Source organism: Acinonyx jubatus, chromosome A1 (genome assembly GCF_027475565.1).
Source record: "Acinonyx jubatus isolate Ajub_Pintada_27869175 chromosome A1, VMU_Ajub_asm_v1.0, whole genome shotgun sequence".
In the NCBI taxonomy this organism is placed as follows: domain Eukaryota; kingdom Metazoa; phylum Chordata; class Mammalia; order Carnivora; family Felidae; genus Acinonyx; species Acinonyx jubatus.
The window spans coordinates 28,494,726-28,520,927 of record NC_069380.1 but is presented as its reverse complement, the minus strand read 5'-3'; the positions used below and the strand labels follow the sequence as shown (position 1 = coordinate 28,520,927).

At 41.5% G+C, this 26,202-nt stretch overlaps 1 protein-coding gene across 1 annotated transcript in view; it reads right to left on the bottom strand.

The window, feature by feature from the left end:
- Positions 1–26,202, bottom strand: part of VWA8 (von Willebrand factor A domain containing 8) — a 359,065-nt gene that overhangs the window by 45,704 nt on the left and 287,159 nt on the right. The window contains exon 38 of the mRNA XM_027064910.2: positions 425–533. Coding sequence (XP_026920711.2) covers positions 425–533 — 109 coding nt within the window. The remainder of the gene's footprint in view (positions 1–424; positions 534–26,202) is intronic.

The window sequence follows — 26,202 nt, the reverse complement described above, 5'->3', positions numbered from 1 at the left end:
AGAATTTGCTATAGATTGCTGGCATGATCCCAAGGGCATGGAATTTAGAAGGGGTTAACATTTTTAATGAATACATTCTTCAGACCAGGGCTTGTGCGCAGCACTTTACAATTGTGATTTCATTCAATCCTCACCACAACCTGGTAAGGCAGGTAGTATTTTCCAATTTACTGATGAAGCCACCCTGGGAGGGTTAGAATGGTCTTCGGTCACAAGGTGGCAGCATCTGTGGGGCTCCAAAGGCTAGAGCTTTGTCATGTGTTGATGTCACACTGGGACTCAGGGCAAAAGCACAGTCTCGCTGACTAACGGGGGAGGCAGAGAAAGGAAGAGGTCCCTGCGCCTTCTCAGGGGTGGTGTGCATTCTACCTGGGCTTGTGAAGTTTTGGGAAGCTCGACCCAGGAGGATGCGGGTGCTACCAACCTGTTCCGCCAGCCCAAGTATTCCCGCCCACGTGGGGCATGTTGTCTGGGTCCTCCTTCCCGTGTTTGGGGGAACTCACGTCTTCACCACTATCTCTGTTGATTGTTATCTACAAACGAAGAATTGAGACATTATCACTATCTCATGAGCAACCCCAGAGACTGCAGGACAGAAAGAAGAATAACCTCAGGCAACAGGACACAATAGATGCTGTTTAGAGTTTGGCAAACAACTTCATCAGATTTCACATCCATTTAGTTGGCAAGGAGACATTTGATTTAAAAAAAAAAATTCTTTGAAAAAGCAAAAAAAGAAAAGAAACTGGGCTGAGTTATAGCTTCAGAATTCTCTTGGGGCAGCACGTGCCTCGAGCAACCACACCAGGAACAACAAACACCTTCGAGAAGCAGGGAAAGTGTATCTCACCAGAGACTGACACTTTCTGGACGGTTTAAAAGGATCACTGCCCAGCTGTTCCAGCTGAGTCTCAGCAGATACACGTTTACCTATTTAATTTTCAAAGACATTCAATCCTTTTGAGAAATACTTTGTATAACACATGTGGAAAACAAAAATAGCAAATGTATCTGTGTGTGCTGCAGTGGTATATTAAAGTTATACACACAGAAACTAAAAACTGCTTACTTATTTTCTGGACCCTCTCTAATTTATTATGGTACTTTGTAGCTTTCCTAATTCACCTTTATTTTAATACAGGATTTACTATTCCTGCAATGGCAAACAGAATAAGCTGCACTTTAGCCCTCTTCTGTGATAGCCTGTGACTCACTGGTCCCTAATTTCACTTAGCACAGATTCAGCAAAAGGGCTGATAATCACCCAAGAATTCCAGTCGTACTAAGTTCATTCAGTGGATACCGTTCCACAATAAAAAGAACTCAAAGCAGTCACACTTCATGAATCCTACGAGTCTGCTGTTAAATGTAATGGTTTTCAGGGCAGACCAAATCAAATATGCATTTATTTGTTCAAAAAGTCTTCTGGAAGATGTTCTGGCAGGACATCATACGAAGTAGAAAGCCATGGAGGATTGGTCACTGCTCTCTAATTGCTGAGGGTAGAGCAGGGTGGGGCTTGCACCTGGACCAGAAGCATGATGCCAGATCAGTCTTTAGAGCTGACCCATTCCTTGTTAGTGCCTGGACTTCCATTCTAGATGTTGGATTAATGAAGGTAGGTGGGTAATATAGAGTCTTTGCAAGTAAAATGGCTATTAAGAATGAATTCAACATAACTTCCCTTGTCTATGTCCAGACTAGTTAATTTCAAATGTTACACCATCGTAAAGAGATTTCTGCCAATAGCTTTGGCAGCATTAACAGGGTTTTGGCCACAATTTTAGCATACTTTAAGAAAATTCAGCAGCCGGGACAAGACAATTGATACGAATTCCACACACACAATCATGCTCTAAAAATGGGGGAAAGTAAATATTTTCTCCTTTTTAAAATTAAACTATGCAGAAAAGCTAGAAACATTCAGAGAAAAAATAAACATTTAAAAAACTTTCCCAGAACTTGTCATCACTTTCTAACTTGTCCAGAGGTAATATAAGAGATAAACAGTAGATTAAAATACATATGAACTAGAAGAATTCTAGGCCAGCGCTAATCAATAAAATTTTCTATGTTGATAGAAATGTTTACAGCTGTAGTATCTAATATGATAGCTATTAGCCCAATGTGCTACTGAGTACTTGAGGACATGAAGTTTACATTTTATTTAGTTAACTAAAATTTAAATTTAAATAGCCACATGTGGCTAGTGGCTTTTTCACTGGACAGTATAGCACAAGGACAAGCTTGCCTCAGCCCAGCAGATACTGTTTGGAGCACTTTGGAGCATTCTGCAGACGTTCTCCATGAGAAATGAGAAAAACAAGGAACATTTAAAAACTGGGATAGTGTTTTATTCTGTTTTGAATTTAAGAAATCTATATAAAAGCTATAACTAGCTGAGCCTGGGTGGCTCAGTTGGTTAAGTGTCCGACTTCAGCTCAGGTCACGATCTCACAGTCTGTGAGTTTGAGCCCCACATCAGGCTCTGTGCTGACAGCTCAGAGCCTGGAATCTGCTTCAGATTCTGTGTCTCCTTCTCTCTCTGCCCCTCCCCCCGCTTGCACTCTGTCTCTCTCTCAAAATAAAGACATTAAAAAATATTTTTAAACCTATAACTATAGTCTAACAGGTTTTTTTAAATACAAATACAATGGAACTTACATATTATTATTACTATAATAATAATATAAGCTTTTTAAAAGATGCTTTGATTACAACAATATTATCACTGCTCAAAACAAATTATGGACTGCTTCTGGAAGGATCTACAGAGTCCATGACAGATTCTTCTTTAATATCTTTAATGGTGGAAAATATGTATTAAAACTAGGTTGGATTTTAATTTTTTTTTAACGTTTTATTTATTTTCGAGACAGAGAGAGACAGAGCATGAACAGGGGAGGGGCAGAGAGAGAGGGAGACACAGAATCTGAAACAGGCTCCAGGCTCTGAGCTGTCAGCACAGAGCCCGATGCGGGGCTTGAACTCATGGAGCACGAGATCATGACCTGAGCCGAAGTCGGCCGCTCAACCAACTGAGCCACCCAGGCGCCCTGGTTTGATTTTTAACAAACAGTAAAAGGATACTTGGAGTTGATTTCTGGTATAAACTATTTTCTAACTTGCTATGTACCCTTTGGCAAGCCAATTGACTTCTCTGGCCCTCAACTTTCTCATCAGAACTAAGGGAGTTGAACTCAATGATTTCTGCCATTTTGCCTAGTGTTGAGATGCTCTGATTTCAGTGATTCCAAACCTTGTAAATAAGGTGATCAATCTGTGGCTTTAGTCAAAACAAGGTACACTTACACAATGATGAGACTAGTTTGCTTATAAGAGTTGTGAGTCTTCTTTAGGCCAATTCTAAAAGATGAAGTTCCAAAAATGGTCTCAGCAATGACAGCATTATTGGAAAAATTGTTGTGAATATCATTCTTCACTTTAGGGGTGTGTGTGTGTGTGTGTGTGTGTGTGTGTGTGTGTGTGCGTGAAGTGGGCATGTGTATTCAGGTATGTTGTTTAAAAATAAAAAAAATTCAGGGGCGCCTGGGTGGTTCAGTCAGTTAAGCGTCCGACTTCAGCTCAGGTCACGATCTCACAGTTTGTGAGTTCGAGCCCTGCATCGGGCTCTGTGCTGACAGCTCAGAGCCTGGAGCCTGCTCCGAATTCTGTGTCTCCTTCTCTCCCTGCCCCTCCACCACTTGTGCTCTGTTTATCAAAAATAAATGAATGTAAAAAAAAAATTCAATAAAAAAACTTCAGAAGAGAAAAAGAAAGCAAATTCCTATGTGTCTAGTAACTTTAAAAAAATTAGTTACCTTCTTTAGATAGTTCCTACAATCCAGATATTCTAGTGTAAAAGAACAGTCTTTAATTTTTTTATTGTTTTCTTTTATTTGAGAGAGAGAGTGCAAGTGGGGAAGGAAGCAGAGGGAGAGAGAGAGAATCTTAAGCAGGTTCCATGCTCAGCATGGAGCCTGATGTGGGGTTCGATCCCACAACCTGGGATCATGACCTGAGCCAAAAGCAAGAGTCTGATGCTCAACCAACTGAGCCTTGAGAACAGTCTTTTAAGAACAAATACTAAAAATGATGGCACAAGATAAAAGGAAAAGCCCTGCAAATTGTCCCTCTATGACCTCCGAAATCATGCTCTTGGAGTTGCAAAGACACTCAAAATGGGCCATCATGGAGGCAGAAAATTGGCTATGAAATTCCCGGGGAGAAAGGAACTGGTATGTTCTTTGCCGCCTGTGTCTTCCCGGGCCATCTGCTGGGAAAGGGAGATGGCCTTGCGTACATTGCTAACAAGACAGCCATATACCAATCCCAAGTGGGAGTCTAGAGATGTTTCAAAATTGACAAATTCTTAACAATAATTATCAGCCCAAATGTGATTTATTCCAGAGAAATACATACCACAAAATTCCAGGACACTTACTTAAAAAAAAAAAAAAGGCATTTTGGGAAGTTTATCTAATTTTGTGTCACTTTATGAATGCTATTAGACTCACAGGAATATATTTCTCTAGCACATCTGCCAAGGGGTTTTCAAAGGCATTTTAGGGCATCTCTTACATGAATTGACAATCATTCATAAAAAGTACAAGGCAGGAAGTCTAGGTCAGTCCAACCCAGGACAGAAACTGAAACAGATACTTGAGGAAGCTTGTCTCCTGGGGACAGACATGTGCCATGGAGCCACTGGTCATTCTGAAAGTTGATAAACTACTGAATACTTTGAAGTTTGTGTTGAGGATTTGGAATGCATTTCCTATGAGGGATGGTTTCACCTAGAAAGAGCTCAAGTAAATCATTCCAATTACTGAAATAGACATTACTATATTCATTAAATGGATCAAAATTTCCCCCAAACCACAAATATCATGGCCCCTTACAGCTTTTGATGCAAACTGATGCATGTGCCAAGACCTCTGATGTGTTTCTCACAGCTGACACAATCTACTTCCGTTTAGGGAAGTGTGCTGTAATCCTAAAAGCTGTAATCCTACGAGTCCTCTTACATATGAATTAGATTGGAAAAAAACCATGAATCTTGTAACATATAACTCATAAAAATGTTCCAGAGTAAAGCAACCCAAAGTCAGAGCAGGGAAGGAACATGACTCACTAAAACCTTGTAATTCTGGGCAAGGCTCATATATTTTAGGCTCCTCCTCAAGTTCAGGATTTTTAAAAACCATCAGTAAAATGATATAAATAGTCAGATTATAATGCTGGAAGAAGAGTTAGCCCTTGGAGGTATGACTGGCCACCGTAGCTGATTCTCATTTTCCAGCGGGAGACTAGGTGGGGCACAGCAGATATTTCTAGCTGCCTGCCCAACACCCATCCACTCCCTCTTTCTTCTTTTTAAACGGGAGTCAGATGAATCATTGTTGACTGGGATTAAACATAGCATTCCCTTTTGCCAGTGCCTGGTTTAGGGAAAGGCATGAGACCTGAGATGGAAGAGAAAGTCTATCAGGAGGTTTCTGGGAAAGATCTTCCTCCCAGGTAAAAGGAGAGCTCTCTCGCTGCTCCGGATGCACTGCCCTTCTCTGCCCTGGAACATACACGCACTTGCTGCCTTGGGAAACAGAGTCAGGATGTCAGGATGTGATGCCCAGAGCTGCAGCCTACATCTGATAAACCACGTGGAAATAAGTCGAAAGTGGCAGACGGAAGGATGGAGGAGCTAATGTCCCCAAATGGCACTGTTGAGCTGCTGAACCAGCCCGGAGTCACGTAACTCTGGTCTTCCACATAAGCAAATCATAAATGTCCTTATGGTTTAAGCTACTGTCAGTTGGGTTTTCTGCTACTTGGAGTCAATTGCACGCACATTAATAAATTCATATGTTGAAGGATGAATGACGGGCAGCAGGGCGGAAGCTACTGTCCTGACCTTTTGGAGGATGTCCTATTTCTAACAAGAAGACATTATTTGCATTCTTGCAAAGGATCAAAATTGTCAAAATTGTCATAATAATATCAGCACAGAAATCCTACTTAATATAGTTGCCTACAATTTTCTTGATTGATTCACAGGCAACTGAATGAACGGATTTATTCATTCTCTTACGCAAACATTTCTGGGTATGTTTATGGTACATCTGCTATTTACTGGGACACAGAGATACATGAAACAGGATCTTTGCTTCTAGAAGGATACTTATAAAGGGGAACAAAGTCACAGCACAGGGTGATACAGGCCATAATAAGGCACTGAGCATACTAGCCTAAAACATATTACTGTCTGAGGTTATTCTTACAGATTAGAAATTGCCTTGACAGACACAATGATAGACACATTACTATGTCTTGAGGAATGATGATGGTCTTTCATATGAAGATAACTGGCTTAAAAAAAGGGTGACCTCACCTAATTTTCATAAATAACATGTAACTTCTATAATGAAATGCATGACAAAGATCCCTTTGTCCATAGGTACCTTCTATGGGTTTCAATTTCAATCTCTGGCAAGCCATCAACTTTGAAGAAGTTATCTTCAGTTCTTCCCTGGCTGGTGGCAACATTTGCTTTCAAATACTCAGTGACCCCTTGCCTTCTTTAATCCCTGTTCATTCTCACAAAGCAGGGAAGGACCTGATTTTTGCTCATTGATGTTAAGAAATTACACTATAGCTGATATGCATCCATACTGAATAACCCCAAAGGGTATTCACATTGTAAGTGCCTTTGTCCCTAATTGAGAAATTAGGTCTTTCTTTTGTTTGAAAGTCTAGGAAGAAGCAAACAGGCAGAGGTGGCAGGTGAACATGTGGGGCAGGGGTGGGGTTATACTAAGTCTGTTCCCTGGCCCTGAAGACAAATGCCTTTTAGGGTGATTGTAATACTACATGTAGTATTACATGTAGTAATAGTCTGTGAAGACTTCTGGCATAGAAAGGGTTCCCGTCCTTTCTCACGGGCTTTTTCAAGCCAATGAGCAGCTCCTTTCTCCTGACTGTGGGCTGGACCCCTTGGCCCACCTCCCCAGACTCAACCAAACTCTGTCTTACCCTCCTCCTTTCTGCTTGAACACTCCTAGAGACTTGGGTGTATTTTGTTTTCCGGCATGAGTGTTGTGCTTGTTAAGTATTTTTAAACATTTGAAATGATAATCTAAAACATCTCTCTTCCTCTATCTGATATGATGTTCTGGAACACATACCTATATATATCCTATGTTATTTCTTTATCTGAGTTTACAGTTTCTGATAAAGAACTTTCTCACTGAAATGCCCCTCTTCATTAAGTCTATTATTATGCAATAAAAATACCCAGTCTGATTAAAATAAATGACACTGTAAAGATTTCACAGCTTCGGCTAAAAGGGGGGGCCACGTATCCGTTTACTATTTTATTTTACATTTTATTACCCGACAGCAGTAGTTGGCACAGTGGCTTATACGTACATCCTTAAACATAATAGATGCTTAATAAATATGTTAAATGCACATGTGTGAGGCTGCTCGCAACAGAAATGAGTTTAATCTTCTGTGTACAAACCTCTCCACAATAAGCTGTCAGCTGGGTGTCTGCTGGGACTCTTCCTGGCTCCTTCCTGCCAGCCTCTAATTGGCAAATAGCACAGCAGGGTTCAGCCATGGGCAACAGAGAGCCGTCTCCTCATAGAGGCAGGAAACACATGGCCCTGTGGGCTCGGGGTTGTTCTTAACTCCTGATCCTGCACTTCCCTCCGCTTGACTCTGATCCCTGCAAGGCCTCAGCTCAGTTTCTGGCTGAACCTGTCACTGGGCCTGGGATGACTCCCTGTCGTGGGTAGTGGCCTCCTTGCTTTCTGACCCAGATAGAGCTCTTTGAATGGCCGTCCAAAATAAAATTACAAGGTTGCAGAATCCATCCAAAGCAACCTCTCACTTTACTTAGAGTATTTATTCATCTCTTTCTTCTCTTTAAATTCAAATAGAAACAAAAGACGAGGAAAACTTTAAAAAAAGGTTTATTTATTTATTTTGGGGCACTTGGGTGGCTCAGTCAATTAAGCATCTGACTTTAGCTCAGGTCATGATCTTGGAGTTCCTGAGTTCAAGCCCCACGTCAAGCTCCATGCTTTCCTGCTCATGTTCTCTCTCTCTCTCTCTCTCTCTCTCTCAATAAATAAAGAAATTAAACTGTGTAGTTTATTTTGAGAGAGAGAGAGAGAGAGAGAGAGAGAGAGAGAGAATGAGGGAGGAAGGGAGGGGCAGAGAGAGAGAGAGAGGGAGAGAGAAAGAATCCCAAGCAGGCTCCAGCTGTCAGCACAGAGCCTGACACAGGGCTCGATCCCATGAACCACGAGATCATGACCAAGAGTTGGACACTTAACCGACTGAGCCACCCCGGTGCCCTGAGATGAAGGAGGCTTTTGGAAAATGTGAGAATATGGAACACACATGAGGGAATTGGGAGGATGTTTCATGGGAAAAGAGGCTGTAGTTACAAACAAATCTTTAAGGGAAACCAAATGTTGTTATCATTGTGCATAGGTGAGTGTCAAAAACACATGTTGAGAAACCACAAATAATTGGCATGGCGGCAGTTTCCTGGCACGGAAACGCACCCCCTCCTGCTGCCACCTGCCAGCACATCCAGTGATCTGAGTGTCCTCACGGAATCAAGTGCTAATTCAATTCAGAGACAGCAGAGGCAGGGCAAACTGTCAGGTCTTTACATGTTCCACCCTTTCTATTTTTGCCTCTTTTGTTTTCAGGAGGCTTCGACAGGTTAACATTCAACACTAGAGTAAATTCAAGCCCGGTCATCCAATGTCCATAGTCAAGGCAAAGGTTAGTGATGCAAGGTCACCTCAACTACAGCAAATCGTGTGCAGCTGCTTTGGTTTTGTTAAATATGAGAGGTGGTCCTGGCAAGAGACAGCTACTGCCGTGGACTTTTATCATTACTGCAGCAAAGTGATCTCTCGTGCCATTTCCTGGCCAGGTGATTTCAGTCTTAGACCGAACTTTTGTGTTCTAAGACACACCATCTATTTAGCAATTTTTAAAGCTATTGTGCTTTCCATGTCAACAGGATTCTCTGAGGTGCTGTGTAGCTAAGGAACCGGAAGGATGGATAGAAAAGCCATTCCTACCACTAGAGTGGTTAGAAGCAAAAGGGGCTTTTAATATAACCTACGTTCTAAAAATTCTTGGAAGCAATGATCACAGCCTCATGCAAATGCATTTGACATAGGAATTCTCTGAAAAGAGGAGCGCTAAGTGAATCAGTGCTGGCAGGTCCTTATAGCATAGTTCCTGTGGAGTATCAAACACTGGCAACCCGTTTTCCATTTTCTTTCTTTCCGCTGAAGTCACATTCTGCCGATTATTTCTTCCAGTTATCCTGCAGACAGGCTCCACATCTCAGGCTCTCACAATGTTTCTATGGTATTGCCTACTGCCGTTTACCCTGGGCTTCCTTGACCTTTTCCTCAGGCACATGCGGTTCCTGTGGAACCTGCGCTGTGACATCTGGCAACGCATCGTCCTTTGCTTCCAACAGGACCAACATTCTCACACACTTTGATAGCCACTCTGGGCCAGAAGCAGTCATCAGAACACAAAATCAACGGCACCAAGAGAGGCCAGAGAGAAATAAGCTGCACGCGCTGCACACACACACAAAACTCAGGATGCAGTGTTATGTTGCTCATTCGCTGGGCACTTATGGTTTGGGGCTCTAAGGCTCACTGAGCGAGGGAACATTCCAGGCTGTTGCACTAGCTCAAATGGGCTGAGAGTGTAGAACACTATGTGGAACCTGGGCAAAATACACATGTTAAGTGATTGTGATGTGCATTTTTGTGATAGTACGTTTTTAAAAGAAAAGATTTCTTTAAGTGATAAATAGCATTGCAGTGAATTGGCACTTGGGGCATACTGGAATGTGTGGCCAGACAGGTAAACTGGTGTGGATTCTATGCTGTGGCCATGCAGAGGGCAGGACTAGGTAATAACCTGTGTGCATCGTCTTCTGCAGCTGGCACAGCCACTGTGGCCATTTCAAAGCTGCAGGGTGGCTCCAGTGGTGTATATGCCACAAGAGTATATAATTCTGATAATATATAATCCTGATGATTGCTCTCCTGGAACTTAAGGAGGCAGGTTGCAAAGCAGGAACTTTGGGGCAGGAGAAAAGAATACGATTGGCTTTTGCTTTATGAAACATTCTTTTAACTTGACTTGTGCTTGCGACATGAGCAATAGACTAAGAACACTAAGCACCGACGGGTAAAGCTTATGAAATTTCAGGCATAGTTACAGGACACAAATTATGTTGTTTCATCGATACTGAGCTACATGGTAATTAGATACAAATGAATTATTCCTATAAGGACTATAATTAATTAGGGGCGGATATCATCAAACACGAGTTTGCCATTTTCTTTGTGTTAGTTTTCCAGTTTTTTCAAGTGTGAATCTGTCAGTTTCCCATTTGTACCCCAAACTCATATGCCCCAAAAGACAAAAGCCCTGGATGCTGTCCCAACAAGTTCCCTGTGCTCCTGTCTCCCGTGGTTCCCCCTCTCTCCCTGTACCTTGCTCTGTGCCCCAGATCTAAAGATTCCTCCAGCGGGCCTGGAGGCCGACGGCAGAAGGCAGCACGGACTCCGGAGCCTGAAGCTGTGTATGTTCCAGGGGTGCCGCAACAGGGTCCCAGGCAATGATGGGAATCACAGGGAAGGGAGAGGAGGGAACACTGTAAAGACTCTCTAAGTTAACCCGGGGTCTTGAGGCTGAACTGGGGTGAGCGGGGTGGCAGCCAGTCCTTCCTCTGTGCCTTCCCGGTGCCGGTACTGTCTTCTATTCATGAAATTAATTGTTCATGACACTTAGGAATGTTTTCATGTCGGTCTCCTTCCTCTGACATCATTGTCTTCTGGGTCCTCACACAGTGTGGTGTTCTAGTTGTGCAGCCATGCGAGACAGCCTAACACAGCCCTGGTTTTAAGAAATGTATTTTAGGGGCGCCTGGGTGGCTCAGTCGGTTAAGCGTCCGACTTCAGCTCAGGTCACGATCTCGTGGTCCGTGAGTTCGAGCCCCGCGTCAGGCTCTGGGCTGATGGCCCCAGAGCCTGGAGCCTGCTTCCAATTCTGTGTCTCCCTCTCTCTCTGCCCCTCCCCTGTTCATGCTCTGTCTCTCTCTGTCTCAAAAATAAATAAAACGTTAAAAAAAATTAAAAAAAAAGAAATGTATTTTATATCCCATTTTTTACTTACTTTGAATGATTTTTTTCCTAATGTTTATTTATCTTGAGAGAGAGAGAGAAAGAGCAAGCACAGGAGCAGGGGAGAGGCAGAGAGAGAGGGAGAGAGAGAATTCCAAGCAGGCTCCACAATGTCAGCACAGAGCTCAATGCAGGGCTCGAACCCAGGAACCGGGAGATGATGACCTGAGCTGAGATCAAGAATTGGATGCTTAACCAACTGAGCCACCCAGGCGCCTCACTTTTGTCTTACTCTGACATGCTTTAATGTCACTTTTGGGGATGAGTAAGTTTAATGTAGAGAATGGGCTTGGGCATGTGTAACAGAGATTTTAAACGAAGCAAAGTGTCCAAGAGGAGGAGGTACGAGGTGTCTGGGGGGTTGGGGGTCCCCGTTCCAAGGAGCATGGGCTGAAAGCTGAACTGGAATTTCAGCCCAGTGGGGCTCCAAACTCGCCGTGTGATACTCATCAAGTCATTTAACTTTTCTGGGCCTTAGTCTTCTTGTCTTCGAAATGAAAAACAAGACGAAATTCTTTCTAGCTCTAAGTTCTTTACGTGGGCCCTTATCTACATTTATCTCTAGTTCTAGTTTATAAGAAATATAAGCTGTCACCAGGGATCAATTTGACAAAAGCCAGTTAAGTATAAAGAATATTTTGATACAGTCACATAAACGCTAGGCTCTTCTTCACATCGGTTCACTAAGATTTTAAAATAAAAAAAAAAGTTTTTTGAGAGGCAGCTTGATGTCATGGAAAAACCATTTTACTGGGAAATAGAAGGCTGGCTTTTGATCCTGGTTCTGGTACTAACTGGTGGAATGGTTTTGGCTAAAGTTACTTATTTCCTCTTAGCTTTGTGTACCCAGAAAAGGAGTGGGGGGGGAGTGACTGGCAGACATGTAATTCAAGTACACTACATAGTTCTTCTGTCTGATAACATTTTACATAGTTAGTAGAACATGGAACCTGAATGATGGTCTAACCCAAATTCTAGCACAAGTTTGCTGGGGGAGGCATGTATCACACAGCAGGGACAGGGAGATGTGGACTGTGCGTCACGGAGTGGGATGGGAAAGTGTGAGAGTGTCAAACTTGAACTCCCGTGGCTGAGGTGAAGAGATAATACTTAAAATGGAAAAATCAAGAGGAAATATGTTATTGAGGGATAATGAGGGCAAAAAAATAAGTCAGCAAAAAGAGTTTAAAGTGTTTGTCTCTGAACCATTTTTCACAAGTTTTTAAAATTTGATTTTAAAATCTATGTACACATATAGCTTAGATGAACCTTCAGTTGCCTCCCTTCCATCCTTTCCTGTCAGACTGTCTACCTGCCTGGAGTAGTTTTCAGCAAGCAAGGACTATGAGCCAGGCCCTCCGCTAGAGGCTAAGGATACAAAGACCCGTGACCCAGTTTTGTACCCTGGGGAGATTTCAGCCTCTGTGCTCATCAATCATCGCAGAGAGTGGGTGGAGCCCCACGCCGGTGGGGGGTGGGGGGTAAGCACAGTGTGTTAGTGGAACATACTGGAAGGGCTCCTAAGACTGGGGGTCAGGACAACTATTAGGGGAAGTTTCCTGGAAGAGGTAATGCCCAAGGAGAATCTTGAAGGAAGTGTAAGGAGGCTGGAGATTTCAGGCAGTAGGGGCGCTGAATTGAAAAACAAGGGGGTTACATGATAGCGGCCTTGGAGAGTCCTTTGTTCGTGCTAATACAGCTCTTGCTGGGCAGCCAGGACCATCCACCTGTGTAATACATATTCATGAGGATTATGATGTTGAAACACCTCCTCCTAAAGTCCACCCATTCTGCCAAGTCTAAATTGAATAAACTAATCTGAGCACACACAGGTTTATGTGAAAATCCTACTGACCAAAGAAGTTAGGGCTCATCATCACTCCTACCTACACTTATTCTCCTTTATTGAAGAACATCAGGCAGGAATGTATATATAATTGTGGAATCAGTTCACCCGTTTTCAGTATGTACATTTAAATAAACAAACAGGGGCGCCTGGGTGGCTCAGTCGGTTCAGCATCCTACTTCGGCTCAGGTCATGATTGCGCAGTCTGTGAGTTCGAGCCCAGTGTCAGGCTCTGTCCTGACAGCTCGGAGCCTGGAGCCTGCTTTGGATTCTGTGTCTCCCTCTCACCCCTCTCTGCTCTTCCTCCGCTCGTGCTCTGTCTCTCTCAAAGATAAATAAACATTAAAAAAATAATAAAAAAAAATAAACAAATAGCCTAACTCAGTCTCTGAGCATGGATAAACACTTAGAATTTTTACTATGTGAAACTCCTCCTCCCTGCCTCTCTTCCCCATAATCACATCGTGCTACAGTAGTACACAGTGCACTTGTTGTTGCTGTGGGTTTGCCTCTCTCTATTTAGAGAAAATCCAATCTAAAAGTATAGCTATTTAACTGCACCCATGTTAGGAATGTGGGGAAGCAGTACAGTGCATCACAGTAGCCTGAGAAACTAAGTGACCTGAGTCCTGGTTCTAGGTCTCTGGTCTCTACCTATGAGCTGTGCAACAGTGGGCAAGATTCAAACTTTTAGAACCACAGTGTTCTCCTCTCTTAAATAGGAAGAAGTACACATGCCTTCCTGGAGTTCTTGTGAAGTTCAAACAAGGTGTGAAGCAGTTGTGTGACTCCAGGAGACATACTCACTGTCTTTGGACTTCAGTTTCTGCATCAACGGAATGAAGGGGGTTGATTCAGACCTGATCCCTTATGTCATTTAGGTCTATGTCTATGTGGGTGTCTATGCAAAGACGCTTTCCCAAAATGTAAAGTCCCATTCAAATATGTGAGGCAGTTGAGACGTATTGTTGTTGTTCCTAAATAAAACAGACGAGAAGGGAGAATTTGTTCTCTTTTTTAATATGCACTTTTAGGAATTCCTGCCATTTTGCTGGCTTCTTCATTTGTTAGGGTTCTTTATGAGCACCAACCACCTGAAATCATGGAAGGAAGTGAAGTTGCCTTGAATGAGAATGTGGAGTGAAAAGGGCAGTGGCCCAGGAAACGAAACAGCAGACAAGACTGAGAGGAAGCAGAGAGAGGCAGGAAGGAAGTGAGCGGGAGACTGTGACTATCACGAAGCCAAGGGAAGACTGAGCTTCAACTCTGAGTATGCAGAGTTCAGAGCAAGTGAGGGCTACATAGGGTGATGACCGAGCAAGGCCCATGGAATTTAGCAACATTGAAGGTCCTTGTGACTTTAGCGAGAGCAATTCTGTAGATGGGGAGGAGGGGCCAGAATTCATGTGAGAAGGAGAGAGGAATGAGTGGAGGTCTGGAAGTAGAGTCAGTGCATGGAAATGATTCTTTTAAGAGGGTTTGCTGTGAAATGGATTAGAGTTCTGCAGATTAGAGTTTGAGTACTAGCAAGTAAGATCTGTGGGGTCCAGAGAATATTAGAGCAGGTTTCAATGCTGATGAGAAGGATCCAGAAGGGAGAGAGAAGGAGGATACCTGAGAAAAAGGAGTCATAGGATGGAGCCATGTACCCGAGAAGGTGGGAGGTGAGGCAGGTACATCTGCAGATGGGCTTGCTCATTTGAGCTTGGGAAGTTGGAAGAGCTGCATTCTGGTGGCTTCTGTTATACTTGGGAAGCATGAGACTAGAATATTGCCTGAGAACCTGGGAAAGAGTAGCTTCAAGTTTGAACAGAGTAGAGACTGTATGAAAGTCATTATGGAGATTAGGCTGAAAAGACGTTTTTTTCATCTCAAAAGAATTTTAAGATTTCCAAATATGATCCTTTAAATGGGAGTTTTGTGGAGTATAACCATCTGTTTGGAGATTGAGTATTAGACAGATATGTTGGTTGTGGAAAAAAGATAAGGAGGCTAGATTAGTGAAATCTAAAGCTATCATTTGGACAAACTGCAAATATCTGGCCGTGAGGAGAGCGATCTTGCAAATGCTTCCTTTTAGAAGTTGTTCCTTCCTGAATTTCCCAGACAAAAAATGCTTTTCTTCCTCTGGGCTCTTGTAGCACTCCTTCACTATACTGTCCTTCCTCTGTGCCGTAACGGTCTGACAACACATGTGTGTCCCTTCCACATGCCAACCTCTAGGTACTTTAAAAGCAAAAGCCCACGTGCCAAAGCTTAACTGTACAGTGCGTCTTTCAGTACATGTTTGCAAACTTTGAAATGGTTATATAATCAAGAGGAAATGGTATCTGATGTATACAAACTGGCCTTCTACATGTTGGAGAAGACTCTCATGGCATTAAGTCAGGTATCTTTGTAAGAACAAAGGATTTCCAGAAACAGCAACATAACAAATGGGTGGGCCACACTTGGAAGCAATGTGCTCTTTACGTGGGCCACATCTCTGCTCCATTTTACAATTTCAAGAGCCTGATGCAGCCTCGCAAAGAAAATTCAAGGAAATGAAACAACTCCCTCCCCCTGCTCCTATTCTTCTAAGATACAAAAGACAGATAATTATCTAAATTGTTTCTCAATATGAACAAAATGGAAAAGTGACCTTTGAGTCTGTGACAGAGTCTATTCACGTCAGTGTTTTTAGCAGAAGCAAAGCCATGTCCAGGCTTCGAGAATGCTCACAGGAGCCAACTTTTGTTCTCCCTCATGTTACATAGACCATAAATAAATAGGCATAGTTTAGCAGGCGGCCAGACCCGAATGGCTCATACTCACCCCCGGGGAGTGATAAAATTCTCCTGCTGGTAGACTTACATAAACGAAGATGCAGTGAATTTTTTAAGGATATTCCCTTTGCTCAATAAACCTGAATGCTTTAAACTTGAAAGATAGCTTGACTACAAGGGAAAATAAATCAATGTGGCAAGAAAAAGTAATCATTCAAAGTGCTGGTAGATTAACTGAAACATATAAGAGATCAAATTCAGTGATTTAAAAATCATATGCTTGCTAGTTAAAAATCTCCCTTTCTAGTTTTCTGCCTATTTTAAAACACACCAGAGGAGCTTTCTCTAGTGATTTGGCTATTTCATGCTACAACTGGAGCTTCTGTCTTGTTTATATTCAAAATAGAAGGTAGAGTGAATTTCAGAATCCGAGGCTTCTTATAGATTTGTCTATTGGTTGGTGGCAATTATTGCCAGAGAATAAATTAATCCAGTTGATCATTCTGATGATGATGAAAATCTTAGATCTGGGGGGAAAGGGGTATTTCTAATTTATTGGAGCAAAGTATCCAAACAGTTAATTGCTTTATTCTTATGTTTTAAAAGAAAAAAAAATACGCTGATGATACCAGAATTAAAATTAAAAACTTAATAAAAAACAAGAAAAAAACCCCCACAAAAACAAAGAGGACAAAATAAACAAGAACAGGTTGGAGGAAGCAGGAGGGAAACGGTCTGAGAAGTCCTCCTATCCAGTCTCTATCTCTGATAACCACTGAGTTTATCAACAGCTTGTGGATACTGAACAGCACACGTTCTGTTCTAAAGAACCCTCATTCTTTCCCCCAAGTTATACATGCATACTTAAAAAAAATCTCAAGCACCAGCTTGAATGAAGACAAAGGATAAGGAGGAATAGCAAGGGGAGGGGGAGGTTTGTTGTTGTTTGTGGACAAGATACAGATAAAAGGGTGGGGGGGCATTTTCTGGGGGAAAGTATATACCAGAGTGTAAAAGTAAAGTAATAATTACAGTTCTTTTAGAAAAAAGGTAATATTAAATATTTATAAAGCAAAACCAGTGCCAACTACAATATTAATTTTATGATGAACAATTAGTTTTCAAAGCATTTAGAGATGACTGGTTTTTAAGAGAATTACAATGCCAAAGTCAGGTAGATTATTTCGCTTTGGAATCTCTTTAGAAATTTAATTTTTGGGGGACCTGCTTAGGGTCACACACAGAAGGTCAAGTTTGTCTGGAATTCTGAACCTCCTTATCTGTATTGGCTCAGCTTTTTTGAAAAGAGTTATTATAACATCTATATTCTAGTGAGGGGCCAGTACTGCTGTGGTGCTATTAGTTTTAAGATGGCTGTTATGTTCTCTTACTATTTAATTTTTTTTAACGTTTATTTATTTTTGAGAGACAGAGAGAGAGAGCCAGAGTATGAGCCAGGGAGGGGCAGAGAGAGAAGGAGACACAGAATCTGAAGCAGGCTCCAGGCTCTGAGCTGTCAGCACAGGGCCCGATGTGGGGCTCGAACTCATAAACCGCAAGATCATGACCTGAGCCAAAGTTGGATGCTTAACCAACTGAGCCTCCCAGGTGCTCCATGTTCTCTTACTATTAAAAGAAAGCAATTCCCACCAATCTTGGGAGATTCTGAACATGGGATTGATATCTCCCCTGGCAACTTCAGGATCTTAGGTGGTGAGCTAGACAAGCTAATTTGTATTCACACTGTGTAGTGTTCTAGAATGCATTATAGATTTATAATGCAAAGAAGACTTTCATTTAAAAAAGCAGCAAGTGGGAGGGGTGGGCAAAATCTTTTCTTGGTATGCAAATGTCTTATATGATCTTATGTTCTGGATTTATATTTCCAAGATACCAGAGGAATCCTACAAAACTGCATTCTAAATAAAATAGAACAAATGGAAATAAAATGACTAATAACCAGTTTATCATATGTCCTGCTGTGTGGGGACAGTCCCAGTTAATGCCTGCTGTCCCAGGGTAATTATTAATAGCACCAATTTAGTCTCATAAGTGGAATTATACAATCATCCTGTAATAACTGAGGATTGTACATAAAACCTAGCCCCTTGGAGGAGTTTATGACTCCATTTGGGTATTGAATTAAACTCTGTTTCTGGACAGCAACTGCCAAGGGTGATACTGGATTATACATGTCTTGCCATTTGATAGAACAATGTGTACATGATTGTCTATCTTTGTCTATACATATCTGTTTATTCCAGGCTCATATTAGTGGCAGGTTTTTTTTTGAATGCAGAAGTTTTTGAATTTTGAAATAAAAAAATTTAAAGTTTTAAATTTGTCTTCAAAATTTACAGGCAAATTTTCTGGTATGTTTCTTACAGTGCCTCTTTATGAAAAGGTAATAGAAAATTTCAGCTTTTTAAGATAATGCTATAGGCTCTAGACTAAGGTGGTCTGACAGCTTTTGGCCACTCAGCCCCAGATGCCACTCAGCCTCAGACCAGTCCTGCCCCAAGTCCCTTCTCTTTTTCCACTTGAAGTCTTAACCAACCTTCTGACTTTTTCCTTGGGAACAAGCCCTGACCTTGAATCCCTCGTCTTGTAACCAGGCTCCAGTTCCATTTCCTACTGTATGAACCTCTGCTTTGGTTCCTTGACTTGTCCTTTCTCTGGAGTTTTAGGGATCTCTCTGCGTGATCTTGAATCTTTCCTACCTGGACTCCCAGCCATTGTTAGGCACCACACTCTTGACTCTACTTTGCTTGTGCTGACTGTAAGGTTAGACATTCAGAACTTGTCACCTTTGAAGAGCTGGAATCTGGTGCATTGCCTGGAGCATAGTAGATTCTCCACAAACAGTTGTTAAGTGAATGAAGGATGGATGAATGTTGCAGCTTCTTCTTGTTGACTGAGCCTGTGTTTCCTTCCAAGGGCCACTTCCACCCTGGCTCTCTCCATCGTTAACTGGGCTCTGGGGTGCCTGGGTAGCTCAGTTGGTTAAGTGTCCAACTTCAGCTCAGGTCCCTATCTCACAGTTCGTGGGTTCGAGCCCCGCATCGGGTAGCTCAGAGCCTGGAGCCTGCTTCAGATTCTGTGTCTCCCTCTCTCTGCCCCTTCCCGGCTTACACACTCTCTCTTTCTCTCAAAAATAAATAGACATTAAACAGGGCTCAGGGAGCTAATGTTGTTTATATCTATTCCTCTTGCATGAGACAAGACAGACACAGAGTTTAAAGGATGCCGGGGCCCGGGTGGTTGGCTGGTCCCTCACTGGGCTGCTGCTGTGTCGGCTGAGGCAGTGTGAGCAGGGTTGAGGTTCACACCATGGTCATGTTGCCAGCTCCAGGCATGGGAGGACAGCCTAGAGAAGGAGGCTCTGTTTTTCCCCTAACTGGTTTGTCCAGAGATGGCCCTTTGGCAATCCATCCTCCCTGTGGGAAAACCTCTGTCCACTTGTATACAGTGGACCAGGTGTGCTGGAAGAGGCTCTCTTAGGGCTCTCACTTCCACGAAGAAATGTTTGACCCGAGTTTTGGCAAGGGCAGCTCTTAAGGAACAAGCACGTGTGAAGGAGTGAGTCTATTATCTCCTTTTCTTGCTTCTTATTATAGGTAAAACCTCATTGCTTTGTTGGAAAGTTCATAAAGATAGACACCATCCAAGTTTAAAGAACTTCAGTGTGATAGCTAACTCAGATGTTTTTATTGTGCCAATTGTATAAAAGCATCTTTTTCCCAGGAAAGTAAGGTGAACACTCTTTGCCTTGGGAGAACCCTTACAGGGCTCTTTGGTAGGCTCTCTTCATTTCAGCCTCTAATCTACACGTGAAACCTAGGCATGTTCCACATGAAGAAAAATAGAGTGTAGGGAGGTGGTTTGCCTGCCCATATGCACTTCGCTAGGATGGTCAAATAGAGACCAGTCTTTTTTTTTTTTAATGTTTACTTATTTATTTATTTTGAGAGAGAGAGAGACAGAGAGGAGGGGCAGAGAGAGAGAGAGAGAGAAGAGAATCCCAAGCAGGCTCCATGCTGTCAATGCAGAGCCCAATGCAGAGCTTGATCCCATGAACCATGAGATAATGACCTGAGCTGAAACCAAGAGTCAGATGCTTAACTGACTGAGCCACCCAGGCCCCTAGAGACCAATCTTAATAGAGCTCTCTATTACTGCTACTCAAAAATGTCTTCTGATGTAGTGGTTAAGAGCACAGACACTGGAACCAGATTGCTTGGATTCAAACCTTGGCTCTTAACACTTGCTAGCTAGGTAAGGCACCTCATCTGTAAAATGAGGATAAGCATGGTACCTACCTCATAGGGTCACTATGGGGGTTAAAAAGAATTAGTATACATAATCACTTAGAACAGAGCCTGGCCATAGTAAGTGTTATATAGGTTAGCTATTATTACCCCTGCTTTATTTTCTGAGAGTGGAAAAGGTATTGCTCAGTATAAAACATTTATTTTTCAGTAGAGATGTGCCAGATATATATCATGTTAATATCAGCACTGTGGAAAAAGTAACTCAGGGTTTTAATCAAAGATATTTTCTGAAATTTAAGTTGAATGAGAATTCAACACTCTGTCCAATTCTTATACTAACACTCACGATCTGCTGTTCATTCATGATCTCACACAGGAAGTTCAATGCTGCTCAAGTATTACAAATACCAAATTGATGTTTCCTAGTGCATCGCTCTGCCCAGAATGCAGAGGCCTCTTTTATGGCTCTGGCAGCTGGAATGAAAACTCGATTCCTTCAGAGCTCCCCAAAACATGTTTGCTCTCAGCCGCAAATGATATGACATGAAGGGGACTTACATTTCCAGCCATGAAGCTGCTCCAAGCAAGACCTGAGAGAAATGGATACCTTAGGAAATGAGAATAAAATGGGCTGGAGTGCCAAGGAAAAGGCAGTTCTTTGCCTACAAATTTCCAGTTAGGATTTTCACTTCAGTGTACCTTACTTGTTCACTTGTTAGATTAAACATTTCTCTTTTAAAATCAGATGATATTATAGATAAAATAAAGTAAGATAAGATGATATTATCTGTGAATTTTGCATTGACTTCCTATTTTCCTGAGTACATCCGGAGGACAGAAAGGCATTTCCAACAACGCAAAGGTGAAAATGTGTACTATTTTTCCTCTTGCTAAAACTTCTTATAGAAGTTTCCCTTATTAATATGTGTGGAGTTGAACAACAGAAACTACCTGATCTGGTTGCTGAAGAGACTTCACGCATTCCCTTGCTCCTTCACTCAGTGAATACTGGTGGTGAGGGCCTCCTGTGCCTGTCCATGCATTAGGAAGATAATGTGGATGATACATCCATGATCCCTGCCCTCATGCTGTTCACAATCTAGGTATTTCACACATATTATTCCTAATACTCACAATTCTCCATATTAGGCATTGTTACCTTGACTTTGCGGGCCAGCAGTCTAAGGCCTAGAGAAGTTAAACAACTTAGTGTCACCAAACTCCCAGGCGGTGGAGCTAGGATTCAGATCCCAGTCCGTCTCATTCCCAAAGCCAGGTTTACTAGATTCTTTTTATTATATCACACTAGCTTTAAATAACAAATGGGTTCTTGAAAGTCATAGAATTCAGTGTTTTATAAAGCATCTCACAGTTTAAGAAAGCAAGGAATAGTTCTCAAAAGCAACTGCTTTTTCCCTTATCATATACATCAGATTTATAGAAAACAATGAGTATCAGGAAATAGGACACGAGATCAAAGGGCTAGTATAGTTTTCAGAAGGCTAGCAAAATATAGTATGTACATATTGTCTGAGCCAGTTTTATAGCAGGCAATCTTGAACATAACTTGCAAACTCAACGCCTGCTCTGGTGGCACAAATCTGATAGTGTCACTTGCTGGCCACAGGACATTACATAATGAGCTTCTGTTTCTTCATCTGTAAAATGGGGATATCATTACCTACCACATGGAGAGCTACAAAGAGTAAGTGGAGGAAAGTACGTAAAGTGCTTAACAGTGGTGGGCATGCTTCAGCCTCTTCCCTCCCGCCCCCCACCACCACATCTCAGCTTCTCTAACAATGCTAGTAAAGCATACCCCTGTTTAGCATTTACAGACCAAAAACACCTCCAGTGGAAACGTGCCAGAGTATGAAGATCACTGACTTTGATGCCCTGCTTGTGGTAAAATAGAAGACATAAATAAGGATTAGAAGCTTTTAGGATACTGCTTCTAGATGACTCAGGTTTAGGGTGACTGAAGAAGGATTTGAATGGCTAATCCCTAAAGCACAAGTAATCTCCCACTTATGCCAATGAGGTAAGGTCTGATAAACACATAGAGTATACCTTTGGACCAATAAGATTTGAAAAACAAACAAACACATGTTCATTTAAAAGACTGTAATTTGAAACTGTCATCCTGAAAGTGGATGTAGTTTTTTCATTCCTTCATTTAACAAACGTCGAGTGGGTGTCCAGTAAGCTCAGGGCACTGTGTTAGCACTGGGCATATGGTGATGAGTAAAACAGCAACGTTTTGTCTCTTTCAAAGCCAGTTCACATACATGTGGGATCAGTCACAGTATTTGTGGTTGGATAAATAACATAGAGAATTCGGATTGGAGTGGTCTTAGCCTGAATCGATCATAAAACTAGTTCTGGATCCCACCAACGAGGAGAAAACATGGACCTATGAATATCTTACAGCATCAACACAATTAGCAGAGGGGCTCTTTCCCGACACAATAGAAAAGTGCTTTTGGACTATGTAGCCCCAAGTAAAGCGTCTCCTATTTCCTGAGCCTGATCACTGTTAATTATGACAATAAAAAAAAGATTCCCTTTTTTTAGCCTTGGAAAACATCCCATCCAAATAACTTTTCTGAAGCTTGAGATTACATTATTTATCTCTTTCGGGTTTTAAAAATATTTCTGATTTTTTTCTGCTAACAACCAAGCCCTCTTTCCTCACAGAGAACAACCTTGATTTCTGAAGCAGCTCTTCCCTTGACATTACTTGGGAGGTGGGCATTATTTCCCCCCCAAAAAGCAAACAAGGGAATAAAAACAAGGTGACTCAAAGGATGAGGAAGTATGTTTTTCTAGAGAACAAAAGATCCTTTCACAGTATGTCAAAGACTCAACTGTGAACTTTCCTGAATGTAAATACTGTTCAAATGGCAAAAGGAATTTCATCTATGCCTATAAAAGGTCCTGCACAATAGTTCTTGCTGGAAGCTACATTTGGCAGGCAAGTAAAATAATCTTTTCTTCAGACACTTTGCATACAGACCTACAAAAACTTTTTTATCATCTCAGGAGTGATACAATTACAATTACCTTCATTACAGCAATAATAACATGTAGATCAGAGTACTGCTAAAGGCAAGTAATGTTATAAATTACAAATAACATCATCTATGCTTAGAGTCTTTAGGAATAAGGAAATGTTTTGGGAGAAAGTTTAAAATAATAGGCTGATATTTTCCATTTAGCATAAGAGTTTAAAACTTAGAGGGTACTAGATTTTTAAAGCAGATTTTGTTATGATCATAGAAGAGGACTTATTAATATTTTAAACTGACAGGAATCATGAGATATCAGTTAAAGTAAATATTCAACTTTCCCTTTTATTAAACTTTCATTCTTTGCCAACCTCTGGGTTCTAATAAATAAATTTAAAATTGACCCTGATAATGACGTTTACAATATTTAACAGAACTATATGTTATAATCAAATTATATAATTATTATGGGAAGGTCAGAGATCTTTCCTTCCTTATCTGCAGATTTTATTTTTTAAAATTATTTAAATCAAATGGTTATTACTATTATCAGTCCAAATCCTATTGTAGCCAGCTGCTGGGGTTCTCTCTCCCACCGTTACAGGAGGGTTGGACAAGTTCTAGTAAATGATCTATAAGGAGTAAAACTCAGGGTCAGAGGATGTGGAGAATTTATTTAGGGCTTTCTATTTTCAAATGACAAGTATAAAATTTCAATAAGATGTTCTCTGGGACCCTCTGGTTTGGGGTGAGGGAGTGGGGGCAGTGGCAAGGTTACTGTGCCTCAGAGATCAGCCTCTGTGTGACATTCCCTCTGTACCCCCACTCCCATGGGTCTGTGCTATGGCAGTTCTTAACCAGGATCATGGAAGGAATGTGTCATTTGGTCAAATCCTTGAGACAGGGGCTTGGTGCTTCCCCAGAGTCCCTGGGAGAGTAGGGGACACTGAGGAGATCCTGAGTGACTTACTCCTTGTGGATGAAAGAGAGTATGATATCGAGAAAGGGTGATGACATCTCCTGGAAACCACCCCTGGCCTGAGTGGGTCCAGTGCTCTTCTTGGGGGAGGAGCATGTGATTTCAGGTTCCTGGAATGGACTGAGTTAGGCAGAGGAGTCATAGAGTTCATGTCCTAAAAACAGCAAGAAAGAACAATCCCTCAGATTCCCTCTTCCTCACTTCCCTTTTCTTAAGGAAAGGAAGCTTCCTAAAAATACAGAATTGCCTTTTCAGCTTCTGCCATGAAGTAAATGTATACTTTCAGGAAATTCACTTAATCTTTCTGGGGCTCAGTTTACTCGAGTGCCTCGTGATCCCTGAGGTTCCTGGAGTCAATAACAATACTAAACATTTACTAAGCATTAATATTTACCATATGATGAAACAGACTCTATGTATGGATTATCTCCTTTACCTTTATAGCTCCTCTTTCAAGTACTGTCATTCTCATTTAATGTGAGGAAACTGAGGCTTGGAGAAATAGAGTAAGTTACTCACAGTCATAGCTTGTATGGAGTGGAGCCAGTATTCAAAGTCTGTTCAATTCCAGAGTTGGTCCTTTTAGGCATTATGCCAGATTGGCCCATTCCATGATTTTCACAATAATGAACAGGTGTGAGTCATTTGTTACAGAAAAGGAACTATTACTTCTCTACAGGAATAATAAACTAGACATGAGCTACAGCTTTGCTCCTTGTAAGAGCAAAACTTCCTTCAGGTTTTATCTGTCATATCTCCCTGGGAAGAATTGCCAATCTGACTTGGCAAAGGCCAGGACATCCACTGGGCTACATTTTGAGTGTGCAGAGTCACTGTGCATTAAACATGTAATAGGCTCCCTGGTAGCTCCTACTTTGGTGAAGTGAGCTGACCGATAAAGGACTTATCTCCATCATGGGGATCCAACCAATCTTTTTCTTTCTGCTCTACCTCTCCGTGCTTGCATCTGAGAGGGGAGATCAGGTTGGTGCTTCTCCCCTCAAAGTTTAGGGGAGGAAGCAACAACCCACTTCAGCCTGCAGACTCAAGTTTTGCTTTCTTTGTTTTTAACTATTCCTGCATTGAGGATAGCTGAGTGCTGGTCCATTTACTAACAAATTAAATCATAACATTGGTACTTGGTGTCCCATTTGGCTAGTTTTCTTGTATTTATAGGTCTCTTGGTTGGGAATCCTGAAGACAGAAAGTGTAAGCAATAGGTAAGGCATTCCTAAATCTTTGCCTAATATCTAATACCTTCAAGATCTCAGGTTGCCTGTAACAAGTATGGAGATTGAATTAGTGGCTTAAAAACTGTTCACAAAGGAAAGTCCAGGCCCCGATTCGTTACCATTAAATTCTAACAAGTATTTAAAGAATTAGTAACAATTCTTCACAGACTCCTTGAAGAGGAAGGAACGTTCTTCAACTGATTTTATGAGGCTGGTATTATTCTGGTACCAAAACCAAAAAAGACATCACAAGAACATTACAGACCAATACCTTTTATGAATATAGATGTAAAACTCCTCAACAAAATAATAGCAAACCTGAGTCCAGTAATATATTATAAAAGGATTACACACTATGACCAAGGTGGCTTTATCCCAGGAACGCAAGGTTGGTTTCACATGAAATCTGATTAATGTAATACACCACATTAGTAGAATGAAGGAAAAAAAAAAAAAACAACCATTATCATCTTAGTAGATGCATAAAAAGCATTTGACAAAATTCAACACTACTTCATAAGAACACTCAACACACTAGGAATGGAAGGGATCTTACTCAACCTGATAAAGGGTAGCTACAAAAACCCCACAGCTAATATCATACTTCATGGTGAAAGACAAGTATTTTCATTCTTGATGAGGTATGAGATAAGGATGTCCATGGCATATGTATTTAATGTTTTACTGGAGAATCTAGCCAGAGCAATTAGGTAAGAAATGGAAATAAACATCCAGATTGGAAAGGAAGAAATAAAGCATCTGTATTTGCAGATAGCATGATCTTGTATTTCTAGAAAATTCTAAGAAATCCACTGAAATATATTAGAATTAATGAACAAGTTCAGTAGAGTTGCAGGATAC